The sequence below is a fragment of the Mustelus asterias genome, chromosome 19 (assembly GCF_964213995.1).
Source record: "Mustelus asterias chromosome 19, sMusAst1.hap1.1, whole genome shotgun sequence".
Lineage (NCBI taxonomy): Eukaryota > Metazoa > Chordata > Chondrichthyes > Carcharhiniformes > Triakidae > Mustelus > Mustelus asterias.
The window spans coordinates 28,444,791-28,468,242 of record NC_135819.1 but is presented as its reverse complement, the minus strand read 5'-3'; the positions used below and the strand labels follow the sequence as shown (position 1 = coordinate 28,468,242).

General features: G+C 46.3%; 1 protein-coding gene across 1 annotated transcript in view; it reads right to left on the bottom strand.

Moving 5' to 3' along the window:
- Positions 1 to 3,366: 3,366 nt before the first annotated feature.
- The window catches only part of hal (histidine ammonia-lyase), a 46,138-nt gene continuing 26,052 nt past the window's right edge, over positions 3,367 to 23,452 (bottom strand). The window contains exons 14-20 of the mRNA XM_078235175.1: positions 22,862 to 22,942; positions 20,721 to 20,786; positions 18,741 to 18,906; positions 7,831 to 7,965; positions 5,166 to 5,274; positions 4,990 to 5,059; positions 3,367 to 3,970 (exon numbers count right to left, since the gene is read on the bottom strand). Of these exons, the coding sequence (XP_078091301.1) occupies positions 3,839 to 3,970; positions 4,990 to 5,059; positions 5,166 to 5,274; positions 7,831 to 7,965; positions 18,741 to 18,906; positions 20,721 to 20,786; positions 22,862 to 22,942 (759 nt within the window). The 3' untranslated portion in view covers positions 3,367 to 3,838. The remainder of the gene's footprint in view (positions 3,971 to 4,989; positions 5,060 to 5,165; positions 5,275 to 7,830; positions 7,966 to 18,740; positions 18,907 to 20,720; positions 20,787 to 22,861; positions 22,943 to 23,452) is intronic.

Here is a 23,452-nt window from a genome sequence, read left to right as displayed (position 1 = left end):
CGCAGGTATCACTGACCCCACAGGTAACATTGCCCATCCCTAATTGCCCTTGAACTGAGTGGCTTGTGAGGCCTTTTCAGAGTCAATCACATCACTGCGGGTCTGAACTCACATCAGACCAGGTAAGGATTTAGTCAACCATTACCATGGGCGGCACGGTAGCACAGTGGTTAGCACTGCTGCTTCACAGCTCCAGGGTCCCGGGTTCGATTCCCGGCTCGGGTCACTGTCTGTGTGGAGTTTGCACATTCTCCTCGTGTCTGCGTGAGTTTCCTCCGGGTGCTCCGGTTTCCTCTCACAGTCCAAAGATGTGCGGGTTAGGTTGATTGGCCAGGTTAAAAATTGCCCCTTAGAGTCCTGAGATGCGTAGGTTAGTGGGTAAATATGTGGGGGTAGGGCCTGGGTGGGATTGTGGTCGGTGCAGACTCGATGGGCCGAATGGCCTCCTTCTGCACTGTAGGGTTTCTATGATTCTATGATTACTGAGACAAACTTTATATTCCAGACTTATTCATTGAATTTAAATTCCACCAGCTCTCACGATGGGATTTGAACCCATGTCCCGGAGCATTAGCCTGGGCTTCTGGATTATTAGTCCAGCAACAATACCACTACACAACTGGCTTCCAATACTCAACCACAGCACAAGGACTATCCTAATGATGACCTATTAATTGAAACATATTACGAGCAAAGTTTTGCCAAAACAATTCTAAGTGTCACAAAAGTCTGAAAACTGGAGTTTCACTCTGGTTTTTTCAGCGAGCTATCCCACACAATTTTCCCACACTCTGTCAAGTGTTAGTGGGTGTAAAAGACATTGAAGTGTCCAATCAGCAATGATCGTATTAAAGGCAGAGCAGGTTCAATGGGCTGAAAGGCCTTTTCCTGTTCCTATGTTCCTGAGCTTGGCATAAATTTTCTTTCTACTTTCAATTTTTTAGCTTATCTTCTTCAAACTGCATTTTCCTCAAAGTTTGGTAACGACCAACTGGTTTTTAAATCCTAACCCAGAACATACAATGTAATTAATATTCACAGGGCTGAGGGTTAATGGATGGGAACATTTGGCAAACTTTGTGCGATCTTTCACAACACAGGATAATTAACTGATAATCTCTCAGAGGGCAGTGACTCTGTGGACTTCTTTACCACAGAGGGCTGTGGAGACTGGGTCAATAAGTATGTTCAAGGCTCAGATAGACAGATTTTGAATCAGTAAGGGAATCGCAGGTTATGGGGATAAGGCGGGAAAGTGGAGTTGAGGATTATCGTATCAGATCAGTCATGATCTCATTGAATGGAGGAACAGACTTGATGGGCCGAATGGCCTACTTTTGCTCCAATGTTTTCTGGTTTTATCAATCAGTACTCTCCCATATTATACACCAAATGAAGGGAGCAAGCACACAGAGTGTGGTGAAGAGTTGCTCAGTTAGAGGCTGTGAACCCCAGATTGAAACTCACTGGCGATTTTGAGAATTACTTTAAATTTGTGCCCTCTGGTTATTGATCCTTCCCCCCCCCCCCCCCCCCCCCCCCCACCCCCCACCCCCACCCAGGCCAGTGGAAACAGATTCCCCGCAGGTGCCCCATCAAAATGATTTTGGACCATAAGAAATAGGAACAGGAATAGGCCATTCGGCCCCTCAAGCCTGCTCCACCATTCAATAGAATCATGGCTGATCTGACATAGAATCCATATAGTGCAGAAAGAGGCCATTCAGCCCATCGAGTCTGCACTGACCACAATCCCACCCTATTTTCATAACCCCATATATTTACCCTAATTCCCCTGACATTGGATCAATTTAGCATGGCCAATCAACCTAACCCGCACATCTTTGGACAGTGGGAGGAAACCGGAGCACCCAGAGGAAACCCATGCAGACACAGGGAGAACATGCAGACTCAAAACATACAGTGTTCCGAGGCTGGAATTGAACCCGGGTCCCTGGTGCTGAGAGGCAGCAGTGCTAACCATTGAGCTACTTGACATTCCTCATGTCCACTTTCCTGCCCTTTCCCTGTAACACCCGATTCCTGAACTGATCAAAAATTCCTATCTCAGCCTTAAATATAGACAAAGACTCTGCCCCCACAGCTCTCTCTGGCAAGGAGTTCCAAAGACTCTCAACCCTCTGAGAGAAGAAATTCCTCCTCATCTCAGTCTGTAACCGGTGCCCCAACTCTATCAAATCTCCCCTTCAATGCTCTCAGGAGAACAGTCTCAGTCTCTCTTGTCTCTACAAGTCCTTTGTTCCTCCAAACAGGGTCAGCAGAGATCATCCTGCACTACCCACAAGGAACAACATCATATTGGCATTTGTTCATCAATTGATTCCTGGGATGGCAGGATTGGCCTACGAGGAGAGATTGAGGAGGCTGGGCTTGTATTCTCATTGAGGAGGCTGGGCTTGTATTCTCATTGAGGAGGCTGGGTTTGTATTCTCATTGAGGAGGCTGGGTTTGTATTCTCATTGAGGAGGCTGGGTTTGTATTCTCATTGAGGAGGCTGGGTTTGTATTCTCATTGAGGAGGCTGGGTTTGTATTCTCATTGAGGAGGCTGGGCTTGTATTCTCATTGAGGAGGCTGGGTTTGTATTCTCATTGAGGAGGCTGGGTTTGTATTCTCATTGAGGAGACTGGGCTTGTATTCTCATTGAGGGGGCTGGGTTTGTATTCTCATTGAGGAGGCTGGGTTTGTATTCTCAATGAAGAGGCTGGGTTTGTATTCTCATTGAAGAGGCTGGGTTTGTATTCTCATTGAGGAGGCTGGGTTTGTATTCTCATTGAGGAGGCTGGGTTTGTATTCTCAATGAAGAGGCTGGGTTTGTATTCTCATTGAAGAGGCTGGGTTTGTATTCTCATTGAGGGGGCTGGGTTTGTATTCTCATTGAGGGGGCTGGGTTTGTATTCTCATTGAGGGGGCTGGGTTTGTATTCTCATTGAGGAGGCTGGGTTTGTATTCTCATTGAGGAGGCTGGGTTTATATTCTCATTGAAACTTACACATTCCAGTGCAACATGGCATTGAGATAGACCAGCAGCCATGATCTGGTTGAATGGTGGAGCAGGCTGAAGGGGCTGAATGGCCTCCTGTTCAAATTTCCTACATTCCCAAGCTGTAGCAGATTTTGCTTTTCCGGAATGACTTGTTCAGCCATCAAAAAGAAGTGCCGGAGATGATCAAAACTGACCTCACTCAGGTTCTGAGGCTGCATTCCCATCAGCCCTCACTAACAGAAGGATGTCAATCGCCCCTGGGACCTTCCGGTAGAAACAAAATCACAGCAAGAAACAAAATGAGTTTGGAACAAGAAGATTGAGCAAATTGAAGAAAATTAAAGAGAGGCAGAACAAGAGTAAGATCTATATGTTTTATTGTTAGTAATGTTGAATTTAGTTATAGGCCCTTACACTGTAGACAGAAAGTGGATCATTATTGTTGGGACATATGTCCGTGTCCCTACACACAAAGTGAAAGATCAGCCAGGGTGCACTGGCTTTCCCAGTTTTTGGACACAGAGGCAACTGTTCATAACCTCGAAACATTAGCTCTGTTCTCTCCCCATAGAGGCTGTCAGACCTGCTGAGGTTTTCCAGCATTTTCTGTTTTTGGTTCAGGACCTTAGTTAGTCACATACCACATCACATAGAGGAACACAATTCTGACTATTTAACAATACATAAAATTAAAATGTATTTCCTTTAAGTTGCAAACATCACCTTTAAAGATTGAACTTATGTCAGAATATTATACATTACAGCAAGGTTTACATACACGTCTGTTCATGTCAGAGTTTTTATACATGATTCGGTGAAATAGATTGTGGATATTATTCTGTCCGGGCTCGCTTGCAGGGTGACTTCGGAGGTTCCAGGGTAAAGGCAGTTGGTGAGATGGGCCTGGCCTCTGGCACATTTGCCGATCTGTATTTCTCAATGTAAGGATTTGCCACTTCCCAAACCTGTGGGGAGAAGGGGTCCAATCAGTAGGAGAAGCAATCTAATAGAGTCTTGGGTGAAGACTTTTTCAGGTCACAGGAACAGGAGTAAGTCATGCAACCCGTCTGTTCCACAAACCAGCTCATCTGTATCTCAACTCCCTTTATCCACATCCATTAACAACCCTTTCAAGGTCACAAGATCCTTCTCTTCAGTTGGGAAGCATAGCTTTAGTTTGGAGAATCACACCTGCCGCTATTTATTTATTCTTCCATGGGATGGGAGCCCAGCATTTCTTATCCATCCTTTTTCAGAAGGTACTTAAGAGCCAATCACATTGCTGTGGGCCTGGAATCACATGTAGGCCAGACCAGGTAATGATGGCAGATTTCCTTCCCTAAAGAATGTTAGTAAACCAGAGGGGTTTTTACGGCAATTGGCAATTGTTTCGTAGACTTCTTAATTCCAGATTATGGTGAATTCAAATTTCATCATCTGCCGTGGTCCTCAGAGCTTTACCCTGGCCTCTGGATCACTAACCCACCGACAATGTCAATATGCCACCATCTTTCCTTGATTAAAAATATTAAGGGATATGGGGCCGATCTGGGTATATGGATTTGCATCATCGACCAGCCATGATCTCACTGAATGGGGGATCTGGATCAAGGAACTAAGTGGCCTTTTATTGTCTGAGAACGGCCCAGAGCTGAGCACAGCTTTAGATACCCACAGCACAATCTCCAACTGCACGTTCCAAAGGAGCCCTGGGGAGCGGACAGTCAGTCAGTCATTGTGTGCACATTTAACACTGGGTGTAGCACCACTTCCAATGGCAAAATCTTTTGAATTCTTCATTCAATTTTATCAAATTAGTTGAATGAAAATGTTTCAAAAATGAAGATATTTTGTACCCAACGTCTATATAAATGGTCAACACAGAATGTCTTCTTGGAGTTTCATTTTGAACATGTTTTCTTTAGTTAGTTGTTAAAGATTAAATAGTCTTATCTAATGTAAACATTGCAATGTACCAACTTGCCTTTTGGTCTATCAATAACCGATGGACAACTTCAATATCTGGTGCCATGAAACGGTCTTTAATCCAAGGTCTAGAAAGCAGACAATTTCACAAAAACATTAACCATCTTACCTGGAACAATTCTGAGCAGCAACAGTTAAAATGTGACCCAGAATAGAGCGTCATTCTAATCATACCTCACGACTGTGCGGACCAGGTCATAGACCTTTTCCAGGGGAGTTGTGGTTTTCAGGGGCCGTAAAAACTCGATACCCTGACAGGCTGCAAGAAGTTCGATGGCAAGCACTGAGTGAAATAAAAGCAACTGACTTCAGTCACCCTAAATGACCAACTTTAGACACATATAAACAGTCAGAGTCAAAGGTTTCCATGGACATTAGCTAGAAATGGAACAGAGTGAGGTAAAGAAACATCACAAACCCCATATTGTGAACATCACTAAGAGCAACACATCAACTCCTGTTCCAACTCACTGGAGGAGGAGACTCCACAAATATCCCCATCCTCAATGATGGAGGAGCCCAGTGCATCAGTGCAAAAGATAAGGCTGAAGCATTCGCAGCAATCTTCAGCCAGAAGTGCTGAGTGGATGATCCATCTCAGCCTCCTCCAGCATCTCAGATGCCAGTCTCCAGCCAATTCGATTCACTCCACATGATATCAAGAAACAGCTGAAGGCGCTGGATACTGCAAAGGCTCTGGGCCCTGATAACATTCCGGCAATAGCACTGAAGACTTGTGCTCCAGAACTTGTCGCTCCCCTAGCCAAGCTCTCCCAGTACAGTTACAACACTGGCATCGACCCAGCAACGTGGAAAATTGCCAAGGTATGTCCTGTACACAAAAAGCAAGACAAATCCAACCCAGCCAATTACCGCAGGAGAAAGATTTATAAGAACACTCTGAAATACCCCTATTGGAACAAGAGAGGGATGGGGTTGAAGATTTGTAAGACAGTTAGAGATGCATTAGTGATGAGGATTTGATGGTTAGCGGGCCTGACGTGATCTATTGACAGGCCTAGCCCGGTCCTTGCTGCTTTGTTGCTTCCCATGTGTTGTGGGATGGGTGTATTACAGGAACTGGAAAGGATTTTGCAACAGGAGGGTGAATGAGTGTCACTGCAGCCCACGTGGGAGCCAGTGACGATGGCCTTCATTTTCAGAATATGTTCATTGTCCATTCTTAATTTCCCTGGAGGGGAAGGCCTCACACAGAGCCCTTAGGCAGTTCCAAGCAACCCTCCCCCACACTTCCCTGCACCCTCCCCACACCCTCTCCCCACACTCCTCCCCATGCCTTCTCCCCTACATCCCTCCCCATGCCCGCTCCCTTACACCCCTCCCCATGGCCTCTCCCCCACACTCCCCTACATCCCTCCCCCACATTCCCCCCAACACTCCCCTACACCCCTCCCCAATCCCTCCCCCACACTCCCCTACATCCCTCCCCCACATTCCCCCCAACATTCCCCTACACCCCTCCCCAATCCCTCCCCCCAACACTCCCCTACACCCCTCCCCAAACCCTACCCCACACTCCCCTACATCCCTCTCCCACGTTACCCCCAACACTCCCCTACATCCCTCCCCCACATTCCCCCCCAACACTCCACTACACCGCTCCCCCACATCCCTCCCCCACACTCCCCTATCCCACATCCCTCCCCACACTCCCCTACACCCCTCCCCTACACTCCCCTACACGCCTCACCCACACCCCTCCCCCACACCCCTCACCCACACTCCCCTACATCCCCCCCCACACTCCCCTACATCCCTCCCCCACACTCCCCTATCCCACATCCCTCCCCACACTCCCCTATACCCCTCCCCTACACTCCCCTACACCCCACACCCCTCACCCACACTCCCCTACATCCCCCCCCACACTCCCCTACATCCCTCCCCCATACTCCCCTACATCCCTCCCCCACACTCCCCTACATCCCTCCCCCACACTCCCCTACATCCCTCCCCCACACTCCCCTACATCCCTCCCCCACACTCCCCTACATCCCTCCCCCACACTCCCCTACATCCCTCCCCCACACTCCCCTACATCCCTCCCTCACACCCCTCCCCCACACTCCCCTACATCCCTCCCTCACACCCCTCCCCCACACTCCCCTACATCCCTCCCCCACACTCCCCTACATCCCTCCCCATGCCCTCTCCCCCACACTACCCCCCTCCACATTCCCCCACACACCCTCCTCCCACCTCCTATCATCCCCCCACTCCCCCCTCTTCCCCACCACCCTCCCAGCACACACTCCCCCTCACACTTCCCCCAGTGGGTTTTCCCATGTTGGAGTCTGTTCGCCATTGTCTGGCATCTCCTGGTCTCACTGAGGTCAGTGGTAATTTGCCCGGTTCATCAGATCCACCACTGGGGAACCCCGTGGGTAGGGACCAGTATTGGTGGGACTGGGAGATCCTGCCGGTGGGAAGGGCTCGTGGAGGTGGTAGTGTGAATCTAATGTCCATATCCTTTCAAGCAGGGTTGGGAAGAGTTGTTGAAGAATTCTTGCTGAGTTGCTGTGGCAGATCCTATAGAGAGCACACACTGAGTTTCGGTGTGCCAACAGTCGAGGGAAAAGATGTTTAAGCTGGGCCTGACCTGCCCATCAAGCAAAACACTTTGTGCTCTCTCAGTGGGTACATTTACCATTCATTTAATTACCAAACATTTAAACAGGACATATAAGGAAGTAATACACCATGTAAAATCTTGAGTTCGTTTGCTACCTCTCTTGCAGGCAGGAGTAGAAAGGTTTGCAGTTATTCTCAATATTTACCAGTTTGCAAGAAAATGATGATCACTGATACTCAGTCATACCTTGTTCCACGTGCTCAATAACCCTCAATGCTTTCCTGGCGGCCCATCCACCCATCGAGACATGGTCCTCAGTGGCAGCGCTGGTGGATAGAGAGTCCACTGAAGATGGATGACACAGCACCTTGTTCTCAGAGACTGGAAATAATACAGGTTATTTTCAATATACTTGCTCCATAAAATAAAATGGTAACTTCTAAAGCTAAAATTTTCAGTTGAGGAAAATGAATCATTCGTTCTCACCCAGGAATAAATACCATGTCCCATTATAAGCTCTTCTGTCCATATTTAGAATGGAAATTCCTTACGTCAACTTGTCACGCTGTAATTCTACCCTCCCAGCAGTGGTGGCACTAAAGAGCCTCTGTTTTGAATTTCCCAGTTTTCTAGTTAGGAGAAACTCCTCCTTAACTCCAACCACCTGCTCAATTCCACCCATTCACCTGCTTTCTGTTTGCAGCATCAGACTAAATCAACTAGTGTAGAAAGGAAAATGATTGATTCCTGTATCATTCAAAATCTTGTCCGCTTCCTGTTCCCAGGCGTTCCGGTTTTCGGTTATTGTTTATGATTGCAAACGGTTATGTCAATAATTTGCATCCATTGCTGGTGTTGTGTTTCCAATGACAGACCATTAGGTGGCTCTATGGAGTGAGGCTCTGAAGTCTCACTGTGCCATTCTATAATATATTTTGTGTATTATGTGCTGGCTCGGTGAGCACTGCTGTCTCACAGCACCAGGGACCCGGGTTCGATTCCCGCTTGGGTCACTGTCCGTGCAGAGTCTGCATGATCTCCCCATGTCTGCATGGGTTTCCTCCGGGTGCTCTGGTTTCCTCCCGCTGTCTGAAAGACATGCAGGTTAGGGTGCATTGGCCATGCTGAATTCTCCCTCAGTGTACCCGAACAGGCGCCGGAGTGTGGCAACTAGGGGATTCTCACAGTAACTTCATTGCGGTGTGACACTGATAAATGAAATTTAAAAAAATAAAATAAAACTTGTATTCATCAACTGGCTGTGGGTAAGATTAAGACCTATTATCTTGGGCACATTACTCCAGGGTCCCAGCTGTGGTCTTCCCGACAGAACTGAAGCAGGAACCTCAGTGGTGCCAATCTCACCTCATTTACATCCGATCACTTTGTAAGTGTGAGTACTCTGTCCTCCTCGGAGATGACCACATGTGTAACAGAAAGCAGAATCTTACTCTCTAAACCTCCCTCCATTACTCTCCCAACCTATAAATATCTCATCAAAACCTCTCTCTGCAACTATCCCTTTGGCCCCCTCCTCTACCACTTGTTACTGCTCACTGTTTCAGCTGTCTGCAATGATGGAGTCTGCACCAAAGGAAAGACGAGGAACTAGAAACACGGTGAAAACTTTCCTCCTCGTGGTAACGTGAGAGCACAAATAAGGCAGTCCAATCAAATCACTGACACTCATAGGGTGTGGTCACAGGCAGTAATTTTAGTAGCAAATGCCTCTCACACACCCCCACAATACAGGCGACTACACTTTGTGTGAGTTCACTTAACAAACATCTCCTCCCATTCCATAATCTAGGAAGTAAATCATTCATAACAATAACTAATGTTATAACCATTGGACTTTACAGGGAGGTATGTTTTAAACTATCTCCTTTAAGTCAAGATAAAATGGGGTTGTTTGGAGAGGGGGATGTGACTTCCTATGAAATCTGCTTGGAGACAAGGCCCCCTGGTTGTTATGGGAACAGAGGCCCAGGTCAAAACCAATTGAAAGTGAGGTGGCATGCTTAACACCTGGACTCTAAAGAGGAGGTAACTGGTCTTCCTGCGAAAGGGCGCAGACTCACAGAGTGAGTCAGACACAGACTCACAGAGCGAGTCAGACGCAGACTCACAGAGCGAGTCAGACGCAGACTCACAGAGCGAGTCAGACGCAGACTCACAGAGTGAGTCAGACACAGACTCACAGAGCGAGTCAGACGCAGACTCACAGAGCGAGTCAGACGCAGACTCACAGAGTGAGTCAGACACAGACTCACAGAGCGAATCAGACGCAGACTCACAGAGCGAGTCAGACGCAGACTCACAGAGTGAGACAGACGCAGACTCACAGAGCGAGTCAGACGCAGACTCACAGAGCGAGTCAGACGCAGACTCACAGAGCGAGTCAGACGCAGACTCACAGAGTGAGACAGACGCAGACTCACAGAGTGAGTCAGACACAGACTCACAGAGCGAATCAGACGCAGACTCACAGAGTGAGACAGACGCAGACTCACAGAGTGAGACAGACGCAGACTCACAGAGTGAGTCAGACACAGACTCACAGAGCGAGACAGACGCAGACTCACAGAGTGAGTCAGACACAGACTCACAGAGCAAGTCAGACACAGACTCACAGAGCGAGTCAGACGCAGACTCACAGAGCGAGACAGACGCAGACTCACAGAGTGAGACAGACGCAGACTCACAGAGTGAGTCAGACGCAGACTCACAGAGTGAGACAGACGCAGACTCACAGAGTGAGACAGACGCAGACTCACAGAGTGAGTCAGACACAGACTCACAGAGCGAGACAGACGCAGACTCACAGAGTGAGTCAGACACAGACTCACAGAGCGAGACAGACGCAGACTCACAGAGCAAGTCAGACACAGACTCACAGAGTGAGTCAGACACAGACTCACAGAGCGAGACAGACGCAGACTCACAGAGTGAGTCAGACACAGACTCACAGAGCGAGTCAGACGCAGACTCACAGAGTGAGACAGACGCAGACTCACAGAGTGAGTCAGACACAGACTCACAGAGCGAATCAGACGCAGACTCACAGAGTGAGACAGACGCAGACTCACAGAGTGAGTCAGACACAGACTCACAGAGCGAGACAGACGCAGACTCACAGAGCAAGTCAGACACAGACTCACAGGGCGGGTTTTACGGCCTTGCTCGAGCGAGATCAGAAATTCCTGCCCGAGGTCACCGGACATTTCCATTGCCCACCCTCGCCCACTCCGATTCCGTGGCAGGCAAGACAGTAGGATTCCGGCGACAGAGTGAGTTAGACAGAGAGTCTGGGGTAGGAAGATTAAAAACAGCTGCTGCTTTAGCAAACAGAAGAAAATAAGTGTTTGTGGGTTAACCAGGGAGTGTTGGTGAGAACAGATTCCTTGAACAAAGACACGAGGCTTGTGGAGATTTAAAGATTATGGGTGTGGGGGAGAGATATGGGGGAGGGGTGTAGGGGAGTGTTGGGGGGAATGTGGGGGAGGGATGTAGGGGAATGTGGGGGAGGGTTTGGGGAGGGGTGTACATAAGAACATAAGAAATAGGAGCAGGAGTAGGCCATCTAGCCCCTCTGAAGTGAATCAGTTCCACTTACCCGCCTGCTCCCCATAACCCTTAATTCCCTTATCGATCAGGAATCCATCTATCCATGACTTAAACATATTCAACGAGGTAGCCTCCACCACTTCAGTGGGCAGAGAATTCCAGAGATTCACCACCCTCTGAGAGAAGAAGTTCCTCCTCAACTCTGTCCTAAACTGACCCCCCTTTATTTTGAGGCTGTGCCCTCTAGTTCTAGTTTCCTTTCTAAGTGGAAAGAATCTCTCTACCTCTACCCTATCCAGCCCCTTCATTATCTTATATGCCTCTATAAGATCACCCCTCAGCCTTCTAAACTCCAACAAGTACAAACCTAATCTGCTCAATCTCTCCTCATAATCTACACTCCTCATCTCCGGTATCAACCTGGTGAACCTTCTCTGCACTCCCTCCAAGGCCAATATATCCTTTCGCAAGTAAGGGGACCAAAACTGCACACAGTATTCCAGCTGCGGCCTCACCAATGCCTTGTATAGATGCAGCAAGACATCTCTGCTTTTATATTCCATCCCCCTCGCGATATAGGCCAACATCCCACTTGCCTTCTTGATCACTTGTTGTACCTGCAGACTGGGTTTTTGCGTCTCATGCACAAGGACTCCCAGGTCCCTTTGCACAGTAGCATGCTGTAATTTTTTTCCATTTAAATAATAATCCAATTTGCTATTATTTCTTCCAAAGTGAATAACCTCACATTTGTCAACGTTATACTCCATCTGCCAGATCCTCGCCCACTCACTCAGCCTGTCCAAATCTCTCTGCAGACCTTCCGCTTCCTCCACGCAATTCACTTTCCCACTTATCTTCGTGTCGTCAGCAAACTTTGTTACCTACACTCAGTCCCCTCCTCCAGATCATCTATGTAAATAGTAAACAGTTGAGGCCCCAGTACCGATCCCTGCGGCACGCCACTAGTCACCACCTGCCACAGTCTGTGTAGGGGAATGTTGGGGGGAATGTGGGGGAGGGGGGTGTAGGGGAATGTGGGGGAGGGTTTGGGGAGGGGTGTAGGGGTGTCTATTTGATTACACACAGAAGATTGAATGCAGGGACTTGGTTTAAAAGGACATGACATATTGGTTCTAGTGCAGCGAGGTGAAGTGACTCTGCTGAGAATGGCAGGAGCTTGGGACTTTATATCCAAGACTTATGCGGTGGATTTTCTGGCCTTCGTGCTACATGTTTCTCGTGATCGGAGGTGGTGCACCACTCACTGGCAGCAGATCCTCTGATCCCACTGCTGTCAATGGGATCTCCCACTGAATGCACCCCCACTGCTGGAAAATCTGCAGCGGGGCTGTGCCATCAGCAGAACCAGAAGATCCCGCTGGCGTGAACAGTCGGAGAATTCCAGCAACCATCTCTGCTGAGAGTGTGGTGTAACGTGTAATTGTGGCATGGGGCTTTCAGTTGTGCAAAGAAGTTAATGGGGAATACCTTTTTTATAGTTTAGTGTATTAGTTACTTACTAAGTATTGTTTAATCAATATTAATTTTAGTTTGTTTGTTACAGTAAAATCTTAAAACACGAGAGCTTGTCCTGCGATTCTTTGCATCTGTCACGGGGAAATTATTTTAAAAGGTTATTGCTGTCTATGGGGATCGTAACAATCAACATTCACATAGAGTATAAAAGCTAGAGTCTGATGATGCAGCTGTATAGAACGCTGGTTAGGCCACATTTGGAGTACTGCGTCCAGTTCTGGTCGCCGCACTACCAGAAGGACGTGGAGGCGTTAGAGAGAGTGCAGAGAAGGTTTACCAGGATGTTGCCTGGTATGGAGGGTCTTAGCTATGAGGAGAGATTGGGTAGACTGGGGTTGTTCTCCTTGGAAAGACGGAGAATGAGGGGAGATCTAATAGAGGTATACAAGATTATGAAGGGTATAGATAGGGTGAACAGTGGGAAGCTTTTTCCCAGGTCGGAGGTGACGATCACGAGGGGTCATGGGCTCAAGCTGAGAGGGGCGAAGTATAACTCAGACATCAGAGGGACGTTTTTTACACAGAGGGTGGTGGGGGCCTGGAATGCGCTGCCAAGTCGGGTGGTGGAGGCAGGCACGCTGACATCGTTTAAGACTTACCTGGATAGTCACATGAGCAGCCTGGGAATGGAGGGATACAAACGATTGGTCTAGTTGGACCAAGGAGCGGCACAGGCTTGGAGGGCCGAAGGGCCTGTTTCCTGTGCTGTACTGTTCTTTGTTCTTTGTACTCCGGTTTTCATTCCATCAGTTTACCAACAGATGGACAAAAGGGTTAAAATTCACATTCACACACCATGAGGACATTGTGATCACAGCCCCAACAACTCATCCATTGATTTACTATTAGAACTACAAATAGCCACATCTGGATATACAAATAGCTACATGTTCCTGCAGACATAACGGGGCAGAGAATTGTATCCCGACTCTCCACGCCTTTCCCCTTTGCAAAGCACCAATCACAAAACCAGGTTATCTGGCCATTCACCACACAGACTGTGCACAGACTGACAGCCGTGTTCCCCACATTATAACACTGACTTCACTTCAAAGCACTTTGGAGTATCCAGCATTGGTGAAAGGTGCTATAGAAATGCAAGACTTTCTTCCACTCATTCCCTAAACATAGAAATCCTGAGTAGAAGCACCTGGTTTGTGCAGCTCCCTGAGCAAGCAGAGAGAAATTTTCCCCACTCCATGTTAAACAAAATTGTAAACAGGTCAAACTTAAATCTTAGGCTCACAACAACTGATATTTTAATATTAATTTTGTGCTTTTGGGTTCAACAACATGTGTAACAGAATTCTGCTGGCGAAGTTCTGAAACATGAAGCTCCCTGAGCCAGTCGGTGTTTGGGAGAGGTTGCCATGTCTGTAACTGTCTGCCTCACACTCTCTCTAAGCTGTGTTGACTCATTAACTGTTAAAGGAAACAGTCTGATGGGGCGGTAATTGGCCGGTTTGGATTTTGTCCCGCTTTTTGGGGATAGGACATACCTGTGCAATGTTCCACATTGTCCAGAGCGGTTACTGTTCTGGAACAGCTTGGGTAAGGGGCACAACAAGTTCTGGAGCAAAACTCTTACAGAATGCTCTACCCTTTCTACACATGGAATTGGCGCTGCTCTTGTTTCCCCTTACCTGGGATGCTCAGTTAGTTAACTCCAGGTCAGGCTCTTGCAGTGGGGGGGGGGGGGGGGGAGGGGGAGTTCTAGGTATTAGCCGTGGTTCAGTGGCAGCACTGTCTCTGAGACAGAAGGTTGTGGGTTCAAGTCTCACTCCGGAGACCTGAACTCGTATTCAAATCCAGTGGAGTGCTGAGGGGGAGCTGCGCTGTGAAAAATTTCAGACTATCGGTTCAGGGGGAGGTGGTGGGCAGGGGGAGGCATTAAACTGCTTGCATCAGCTTTCTCAGGTGGATGCAACGATCACATTGGCACTATTAGAGAAAAGTAGAAGCATTGACCCAAATGTTGAGGCTGATGTCTACCTCGCTCACTTAGAGGACTGTACACTGTTCTGCTCTCCATATTGTAGTACAAAGCACTGGCACATAAGGGTTAATGTGGGACTGAGTGCAGTACCACTCACATAGTGATGTAAGAGAACACTTGGCCCAAACCTAGGAGCCTGTGTAGAGTTGGACAGAGCAGTGTGTAGAAGCAAGCATGGAATCAGCTCCTGGCTTGGATCTTTACTGTATACAGTTTCTGGTAGTTAATAGTTACTGTTCAGATATCTAGGAGCATGAATACCTTAATAAGACCAGCTGAACTACACCCAACACCTTACACCACATATTATTAAAAAGTATCGAGGCACTGGCAAAGGTACATAAGGATGGTATCCTTGTGCACCAGTTGTTGAAGGTAAACAAGCAGGTGCAGCGCGGTAAAGAAAGCAAGTGTTATGATGGCCTTCATAGCGAGAGGATTCGAGTACAGGCACAGGGATGTCTGGCTGCAATTATATAGGACGTTGGTGCAGTTTTGGTCTCCTTATCTGAGGAAGGATACCCTTGTTAGAGAGGGAGTGCAGTGAAAATTTACCAGACTGATTCCTGGGATGGGAATATGAGGAAAGATTGAGTTGGTTAGGATTATATTCCCTGGCGTTCGGAAGAACGAGAGGGGATCTCATAGAAAGCTATAACATTGTAACAGGACAAGACAGGGTAGATTCAGAAAGAATGTTCCCGATGTTGGGGGAGTTCAGAATCAGAGGTCATAGTCTAACGATGTGGGGTAAATGTCTTAGGACTGAGGTGAGGAGAAATCTCTTCACCCAGAGAATGGTTAGCCTGTGCATTTTGCTACCACAGAAAGCAGTTGAGGCCAAAACATTGAAGGTTTTCAAGAAGCAGTTAGATATAGCTCTTGGGTCAAAGGGGATCAAAGGATGTGGAGGGAAGGCGGGATCAGGCTATTGAGTTGAATGGTCAGCCATGATCATAATGTATGGCGGAACAGGCTCAAAGGATCAAATGGCTTTTTCCTGCTTCTATTCTCCATGTTTCTATGTCTGCTGTACGGCACTGTATCAAATGTCTTTTGCAAGTCCATGTACACCACATCAACAGCATTACCCTTGTCATCCTTCTCTATTGGCTCTTCAATAAAGTTGGCAAGTTAGTTAAACACAATTTTCCCTCAAGAAATCCACACTGGTTTTCCTTATTCACCTACAGTTGCACGTGATGGTTAATTCTGTTTTATAGTTTCTTGAAATGTCCCCACTGCGAGTTTAACTGACTAGTCTGTAATTGTTGGGCTTATCCTTACCCACTTTGTTTGAACAAGGGCATAATATTTGCAGTTCTCCAGTCCTCTGGCACCAGCTCTGAGTCTAAGGAAGACTGAAAAATCATGGCCAGTGCCTCTGCACTGTCCACTCTCACTTCCCTCAGTATCCTGGGATGTATCTCATCCAGTTCTGGTGTCTTATCAATTTGAAGTACCGACCAGCCTATCCAATACCTCCTCTTTCACCATGGCCTAGGTAGCACCTTTTCCTTGGTAAAGATTGATACAAATTATTTACTTATAGCCTCAGCCCTGCCACTGCATCCATGTGTAAATCCCCCTTTTCTGGCCCTGAATCAGTTCTACTCCTCCTCTTACCGCCCTTCTACTATTTAGCTGCCAGTCTCTATTTATACTCTCTCTTTGCTTTGCTTATTTGCTTTTTCACTTCCCCTCTAGACCTTCTATATTGAGCCTGGTTCTGGATTGTATTTTCTACCTGACGCCTGTCATAAGCACTCTTTTTCTTCTTCATCTTAATTTCTAACTCCTTTGACTTCCAGGGAGCTCCGGAATTGTTTGCCTGATCTTTCCCTTTCGGGGACTGTGCCCGAATCATCTCTTCTTTTAAAGTCGCCTATTGTTCAGCTCAGCTTCTCCTGCCAACCTTTGACTCCAATTTATCTGGCCGAAATCTGATGTTACCCCATTGAAGTTGGCCTTTGCTCAGTTATTTATTTATTCTTACTGTTTGTTGTTCTTTGTCCTTTTCCATAGTCAGCCTAAACCTTATGATACAATGATCACTATTCCCTAAATGTTCCCCACTTACATTTGATGTACTTGGTGAAAAAACAGTTAGTGAAACTGGAATGTTCTTTGAATTTTGCATTGCTGTGTCCTTGGAGGATTTCATCTAGGGAGGAAGTGACGAGAATGGAGCATCTTTGCTTGAAAAATAATCAATGAGAAACCAGCAAGGTGCTGGCTTGACCACGGAAGTGCAGGTGTTTCAGTGAGAGTGTTGGAGCTGTGGGACTATTTCTGGCTCATAATCCGAATGCCCAGACTCCAGGAGGCATGAAATCAGATCACCTGTTAGTGCTTTGCATCCTTCCACAGGCAGCTCAGTCATTGTACACAATTGGAATATTGAGGCTCTTTCCTCAGCCTAAAGTGAAGTCCAGGTAGGGAGGTAAACATGTGGGGTCAATGTCCTCCAGGCTAAACTTGTCTATTGGTGTTGGCCATTAGTTAGTCCACAGAGATGGTTTAAGAATCCCAGAGGGCGGATGGAGGGTGGATGGGCGGAGTGTAGGCCCAATTCCTGTTTGCAGTCTAATTTGGTAGAGGTGTCCCAAAATAGGTGTTCAGCCCCTCATTTGCATTTACTTGGATGTTAAGGTGGTCAGCAAGGCCTGTAAAATAGACCAATCCAATTTTGAATTAAGAAGAGGACATAGCGACACGGTGGCACAGTTGTTAGCACTGCTGCCTCACAGCACCAGGGACCCAGGTTCGATTCCCAGCTTAGGTCACTGTCTGTGGGGAGTTTGCACGTTCTCCCCGTGTCTGTGTGGGTTTCCTCCCACAGTCCAAAAGATGTGTAGGTTAGGTGGATTGGCCATGCTAAATTGCCCCTTAGTGTCAAGGGGACAAGCAGGGTAAATACACGGAGTTATGGGGATTGTGGTCAATGCAGGCTTGATAGGCCGAATGGCCTCCTTCTGCACTGTAGGGATTCTATGATTCTATCCTATGATTGTGCTCCCCCACCACTCTGCAATTCAGTCATATTGTAGCTGAGCTGTATCTTAATTTACCCACCTTTACTTCATATCCCTTACCCAAAACTTCACCAATCTCAGTCCTGAAAGCTTCAAGCAAACGCCAGCATCCACGGTTTTTAGGGAAGAGTTTTCCAGATTTCCATTAGTCCTCGAAGAACTGCTTCCTGATTTCACTGCCAAAAAACCTGGTTCTAATTTTAAGGTATGTCTCTTTGTTTTGGATTCTTCCACAAGAGGGGATCATTTCTCTGTGTCGACTCTTTTGAATACTTTTATTATTTTTAACAGCTCCTTCAATTCAAGATGAATATTGTCTCAGGTACTATTCGATTGAGTTTAGAATGCCGGGGAATCTAACATAGGTGTCTATAATGGTGAAGGGATGGTCCTTTCAGGTATCCTTGGGGTACAGGAGATTGGTGCGTATTACACCAACTTCTGCCGTGATATCTGCACTCTCACTCAGATGCCGGACCTTCCTCTTTCTGGTGGCCAAGTGACCACTGAGATCTCGGCTACAAACAATCCACTCATAAAAGCATAACCAGTACCGAACTGGAAGCCAAGAGTGAAGACAAGATTGACCTACAAAAGGTTGTGACTGTAGCCCAGTCCATCACGCAAACCAGCCTCCCATCCACTGACTCTGTCTACACTTCCTGCTGCGTCAGCAAAGCTGCCAACATAATTAAGGACCCCACGCACCCTGGACATTCTCTCTTCCACCTTCTTCCATCGGGAAAAAGATACAAAAGTCTGAGGTCACGTACCAACCGACTCAAGAACAGCTTCTTCCCAACTGCTGTCAGACTTTTGAACGGACTTACCTTGCATTAAGTTGATCTTTCTCTACACCCTAGCTATGACTGTAACACTACATTCTGCACTCTCTCCTTTCCTTCTCTACGAATGGTATGCTTTGTCTGTACAGTGCTCAAGAAACAATACTTTTCACTGTATGTTAATACGTGTGACACTAATAAATCAAATCAAATCAGAAATCAAAAGGGACGTACCCAGGGCAGCTGCTGTGCAGTGAGCTATCATGAAGCCAGAGTTTAGGCCTCCTTCATTGACCAGGAAAGCAGGCAGTTCACTCAGGGACGGGTTACACAGCCTTTCAATTCTCCTCTCACTGATCGCAGCTAACTCGTGAACACCAATCGCCAGATAGTCCAGCGCCTGCATAAGAACAACAAAGCGAATGGTTAACGACGCAGCAGCCATGAACTGTCATCGGTCTAAAACAAAAAGCTGTTTCTTCTCAGCATTTGGCTTTATTTTGCTGTGTAAAATACATCATGCTTTGTATCTGACAGAAAGAGGAAACAATCTCATCCATCTTAATACTTTTCACTATTTTACAAACTGTAAATATAGATATTTAATATCAGTAATAATTATAGGATATTTATGTATCGGAGCTACAACCACCATTGATAAAGAATAGGCATTCTACAGAAGCTTTAATATGCAAGACACAAAAAATAATGAACTCCACAAATCATGCAGCACAGGAAGCCATTTGGCCCATTGTGCTGTCTTTCTGAAACCCTCTTCAAAATGATTACATAGAACATAGAACAGTACAGCACAGAACAGGCCCTTCGGCCCACGATGTTGTGCCGAGCTTTATCTGAAACCAAGATCAAGCTATCCCACTCCCTATCATCCTGGTGTGCTCCATGTGCCTATCCAATAACCGCTTAAATGTTCCTAAAGTGTCTGACTCCACTATCACTGCAGGCAGTCCATTCCACACCCCAACCACTCTCTGCGTAAAGAACCTACCTCTGATATCCTTCCTATATCTCCCACCACGAACCCTATTACCAGCTCATAAAATGGCAATCAAACAATGCAGTCCATTTCACAGCTGTGCAAACAACCACTTCTGAGCTAAATACATTCACGGGGTTTGGAGCTCAGCCAAGCAATCATAATAAGATTTCATTGCGCAATTGGTCCCATTTCTAATCCAGTTAACCCCGCTTTATACATATATTAGGAACAAGAGGGTAGCTAGAGAAAGAGTTGGTCCACTCAAGGACAAAGAAAGGAAATTATGTGTAGAACCGAAGGAAGTAGGTGAGTTCCTTAATGAGTACTTTGCATCGATATTCACAAAGCGCAAATTATGTTAGTTATATAAAATGTTGGTTAGGCCACATTTGAAACATTGTGTCCTATTCTGGTCATCACACTACCAGAAGGACATGGAGGCTTTGGGGAGACTACAGAAAAGGTTTATCAGGATGTTACCTGGTATGGAGGGTATTAGCTATGAGGAGAGATTGAATAAACTGGGATTGTTCTCCCTGGAAAGACGGAGGCTGAGGGGCGACCTGATAGAAGTTTATAAAATGATGAGAGGTATAGATAGGGTGAAGAGTTGGAAGTATTTTCCCAGGGCGGAAATGACAATTACAAGGGGACACAGTTCAAGATAAGGAGGGAAAGGTTCAATGGAGATGTGCGGGGGAGGTTTATTTACACAGAGGGTGGCGGGGGCCTGGAATGCACTGCCAAGTGAGGTGGTTGAGATGGATACATTAGTGAAATTTAAGACTTATCTGAATAGACACATGAAGAGGCGGGGAATAGAGGGATACAGGTGGTTGGTCAGCGTGATCGGCGCAGGCTTGGAAGGCCGAAGGGCCTGTTCCTGGGTTGGACTGTTCTTAGTTCTTTGTGAGTTCTTTGCTCATAATATTTTATTTTTCTGCATCTTTAAATGTTTGCCTTTTCAAAGCCATGTCTTATTTCGCTTCCCGTTTGTTCTCGGACATTTCAAGTCCTAATCACCCTCTGGATGAAGAGGTTTCTCCCAAACTCTCTCCTTCTGATGATCATAAATTTCTGACCTCCATTCAGCAGCCAATGAAAATAATATTCTCCATTTCCTTCAGTGAGATTCTTCCTAATTTTGAGTACCCTTAATAGTTTTCCTCTGAATCTTCTTTATTCCAATAATATCGGGTGAAACAGACACTTACTTTCGCAGGATACTCTCCGTGGAAGTTTCCACCAGAAATTGTCTCTCCTCTATCCGCAAACACCATCTAAAGTGAGTAAATTAAGGTTGATAACCAGTCGCCATGATGGCTCCTGGAACCCAATATCTGGTAGATAGAACCAGAGAAATGTTAGCACAGTTGCACTGTGGCACTTAAAAAGATTATTCCCTGTTGACACGAATATGTTCCAAAGTTTTTGGTGAAAATTTAGGGTTAATTTAAATCCACTTGTTATATTTGATGGCAGATTTGATAGCATCCGTGGAGAGAGAAACCGAGTTCATGTTTCAGGTCTATGAGCTTTCATTGGTAGAATCATAGAATCCTACCGTGCAGAAGGAGGCCATTCAGCCCATTGAGTCTGCACTCGCTGACAGAGCATCTTACTCAGACTCACTCCCCTATCCCTGTAACCCTGTACATTTACCATGGCCAATCCACCTAACCCATACATCTTTGGAGTGTGGAAACCAGAGCACCCAGAGGAAACCCATGCAGACACGGGGAGAATGTGCAAACTTCACACAGTCAGTCACCCAAGGCCGGAATTGAACCCGGGTCTCGGGCACTGTGAGGCAGCAGTGCTAACCACTGTGCCACCGTGCTGCCCATTGTATTGTTTATTCAGTTGTTCAATGGAATCTCATGATGACTACTTGGCTGAACTCCAAGCCCCACTAATGAATTTAGCTCAGAAATTTCGCAGCTGTGGAAGGGACAGTGTGTGTTATTTGACTGACAGTTTTGTGAGCATGTAATAGAATTAAAGTGTTTTGGAGATGTTTTTGAATTACTTTGTTTTGACAGCATTGTGAGCATTTCAAAGAACTTCTGGTGGTGATGAGGTTTATGAGTTCTGTCCATTGTAGATACTGAATGAGTGGATATGGAGGATGCATTGGACATGGGAAATATGGGAAAGAAACACCGGCCCCTTTAGCTCCCCTGTCCTATCCGTTCAAGGCCCCAAACACTCCTTTCAGGTGAAGCAACATTTCACTAACACCTCCTTCGGTTTGGTCTCCTGTATTCGCTGCTCCCAATGTGGTCTTCTAACACTCTAACACACACACTCTAACACACACACTAACACACACGCACATACTAACACACACACTAACACACACGCACATACTAACACACACTCTAACACACACACTAACACACACACTAACACACAAACACACACGCACAAACTAACACACACTCTAACACACACTAACACACACGCACATACTAACACACACTCTAACACACTAACACACACACTAACACACACGCACATACTAACACACACGCACATACTAACACATGCACTCTAACACACACACTAACACACACGCACATACTAACACACACGCACATACTAACACACACGCACATACTAACACATGCACTCTAACACACATACTAACACACACACTCTAACACACACACTAACACACACGCACATACTAACACACACGCACATACTAACACATGCACTCTAACACACATACTAACACACACACTCTAACACACACACTAACACACACGCACATACTAACACACGCACATACTAACACATGCACTCTAACACACATACTAACACACACAGTCTAACACACACACTAACACACACGCACATACTAACACATACACTCTAACACACACACTAACACACACGCACATACTAACACACACTCTAACACACACACTAACACACACACTCCCAAACCAGCTGTCCTTTAATTTTAAATTAGTGATTTTTTGTTGCAGTTTCTATATTCTTCCTCCTTTCCGTTCTGATGAGGAGTCTAAGGACTCGAAACATTAACTCTGCTTCTCTCCTGATCGATGTTGGCAGACATGGTGAGTGTTTCCAGTGTTCTCTGTTCTTGTTCCTCTTTTAATGGGTGGTTTGGAACATTGAAACTTATTAATCATTTTGCTATTGCATCACGTAACAGTGAATTCACTTGTATAGATCTCTCTTTGTGCCCTTTACACTAACTGTCTCACTGTACCTCTTTCACAGTCACCGACCCGAGCGTTTAACACAGTCTACAGGAAGAAAGTTCACACCTTGTTATATAAACTCCGAAAGTTCACAGCCTGTTATATCAACTCCAAAAGGATACTGGATTATCTGTGGCACTGTTAATCTCGGTCTCAATTATATTTTTCACAAATGCGATCGTGTCATTCGCCACCCCGTGTACCTGCAAGAAAAAACAAATGCATCAAATCACACAATTTTTTATTTGACTTTAGTAAGCACTAGTTTTTAAGTTTTGATATAAACATCTGCGTTCTGATTTACCAATCTCCGTACAAAGCAAGAACAGAGGTCAGTGCTCAAATAACCCATACTCTTCAACCTGGTCAGGTTCCAATGAAGGAAAATCCAGTGCCAAGTGTCTGCACTCTGACATAGGAGCTTCTTCTAATCTGAAAACTGGTATCAGCTTTGGCTCAGTGTTGAACCTCAGCATGGAATCCAGGCTGACCCTCCAGTGCAGTACTGAGGGAGCTCTGTACGGTCGGGGGATGAGATGTTAAAGTGAGGACCCATCTGCCCTTTCAGATGGATGTAAGAGGTCACATGGCATTGCTTCAAAGAAGGAGTGATCCCCAATGGGCCATTATCTATCCCTCAGCCAACATCGCCGAAACAGATATCTGGTTATTAGCTCATCATGAGCCTATGGATTAGGAGTGAGAGTAGGCCA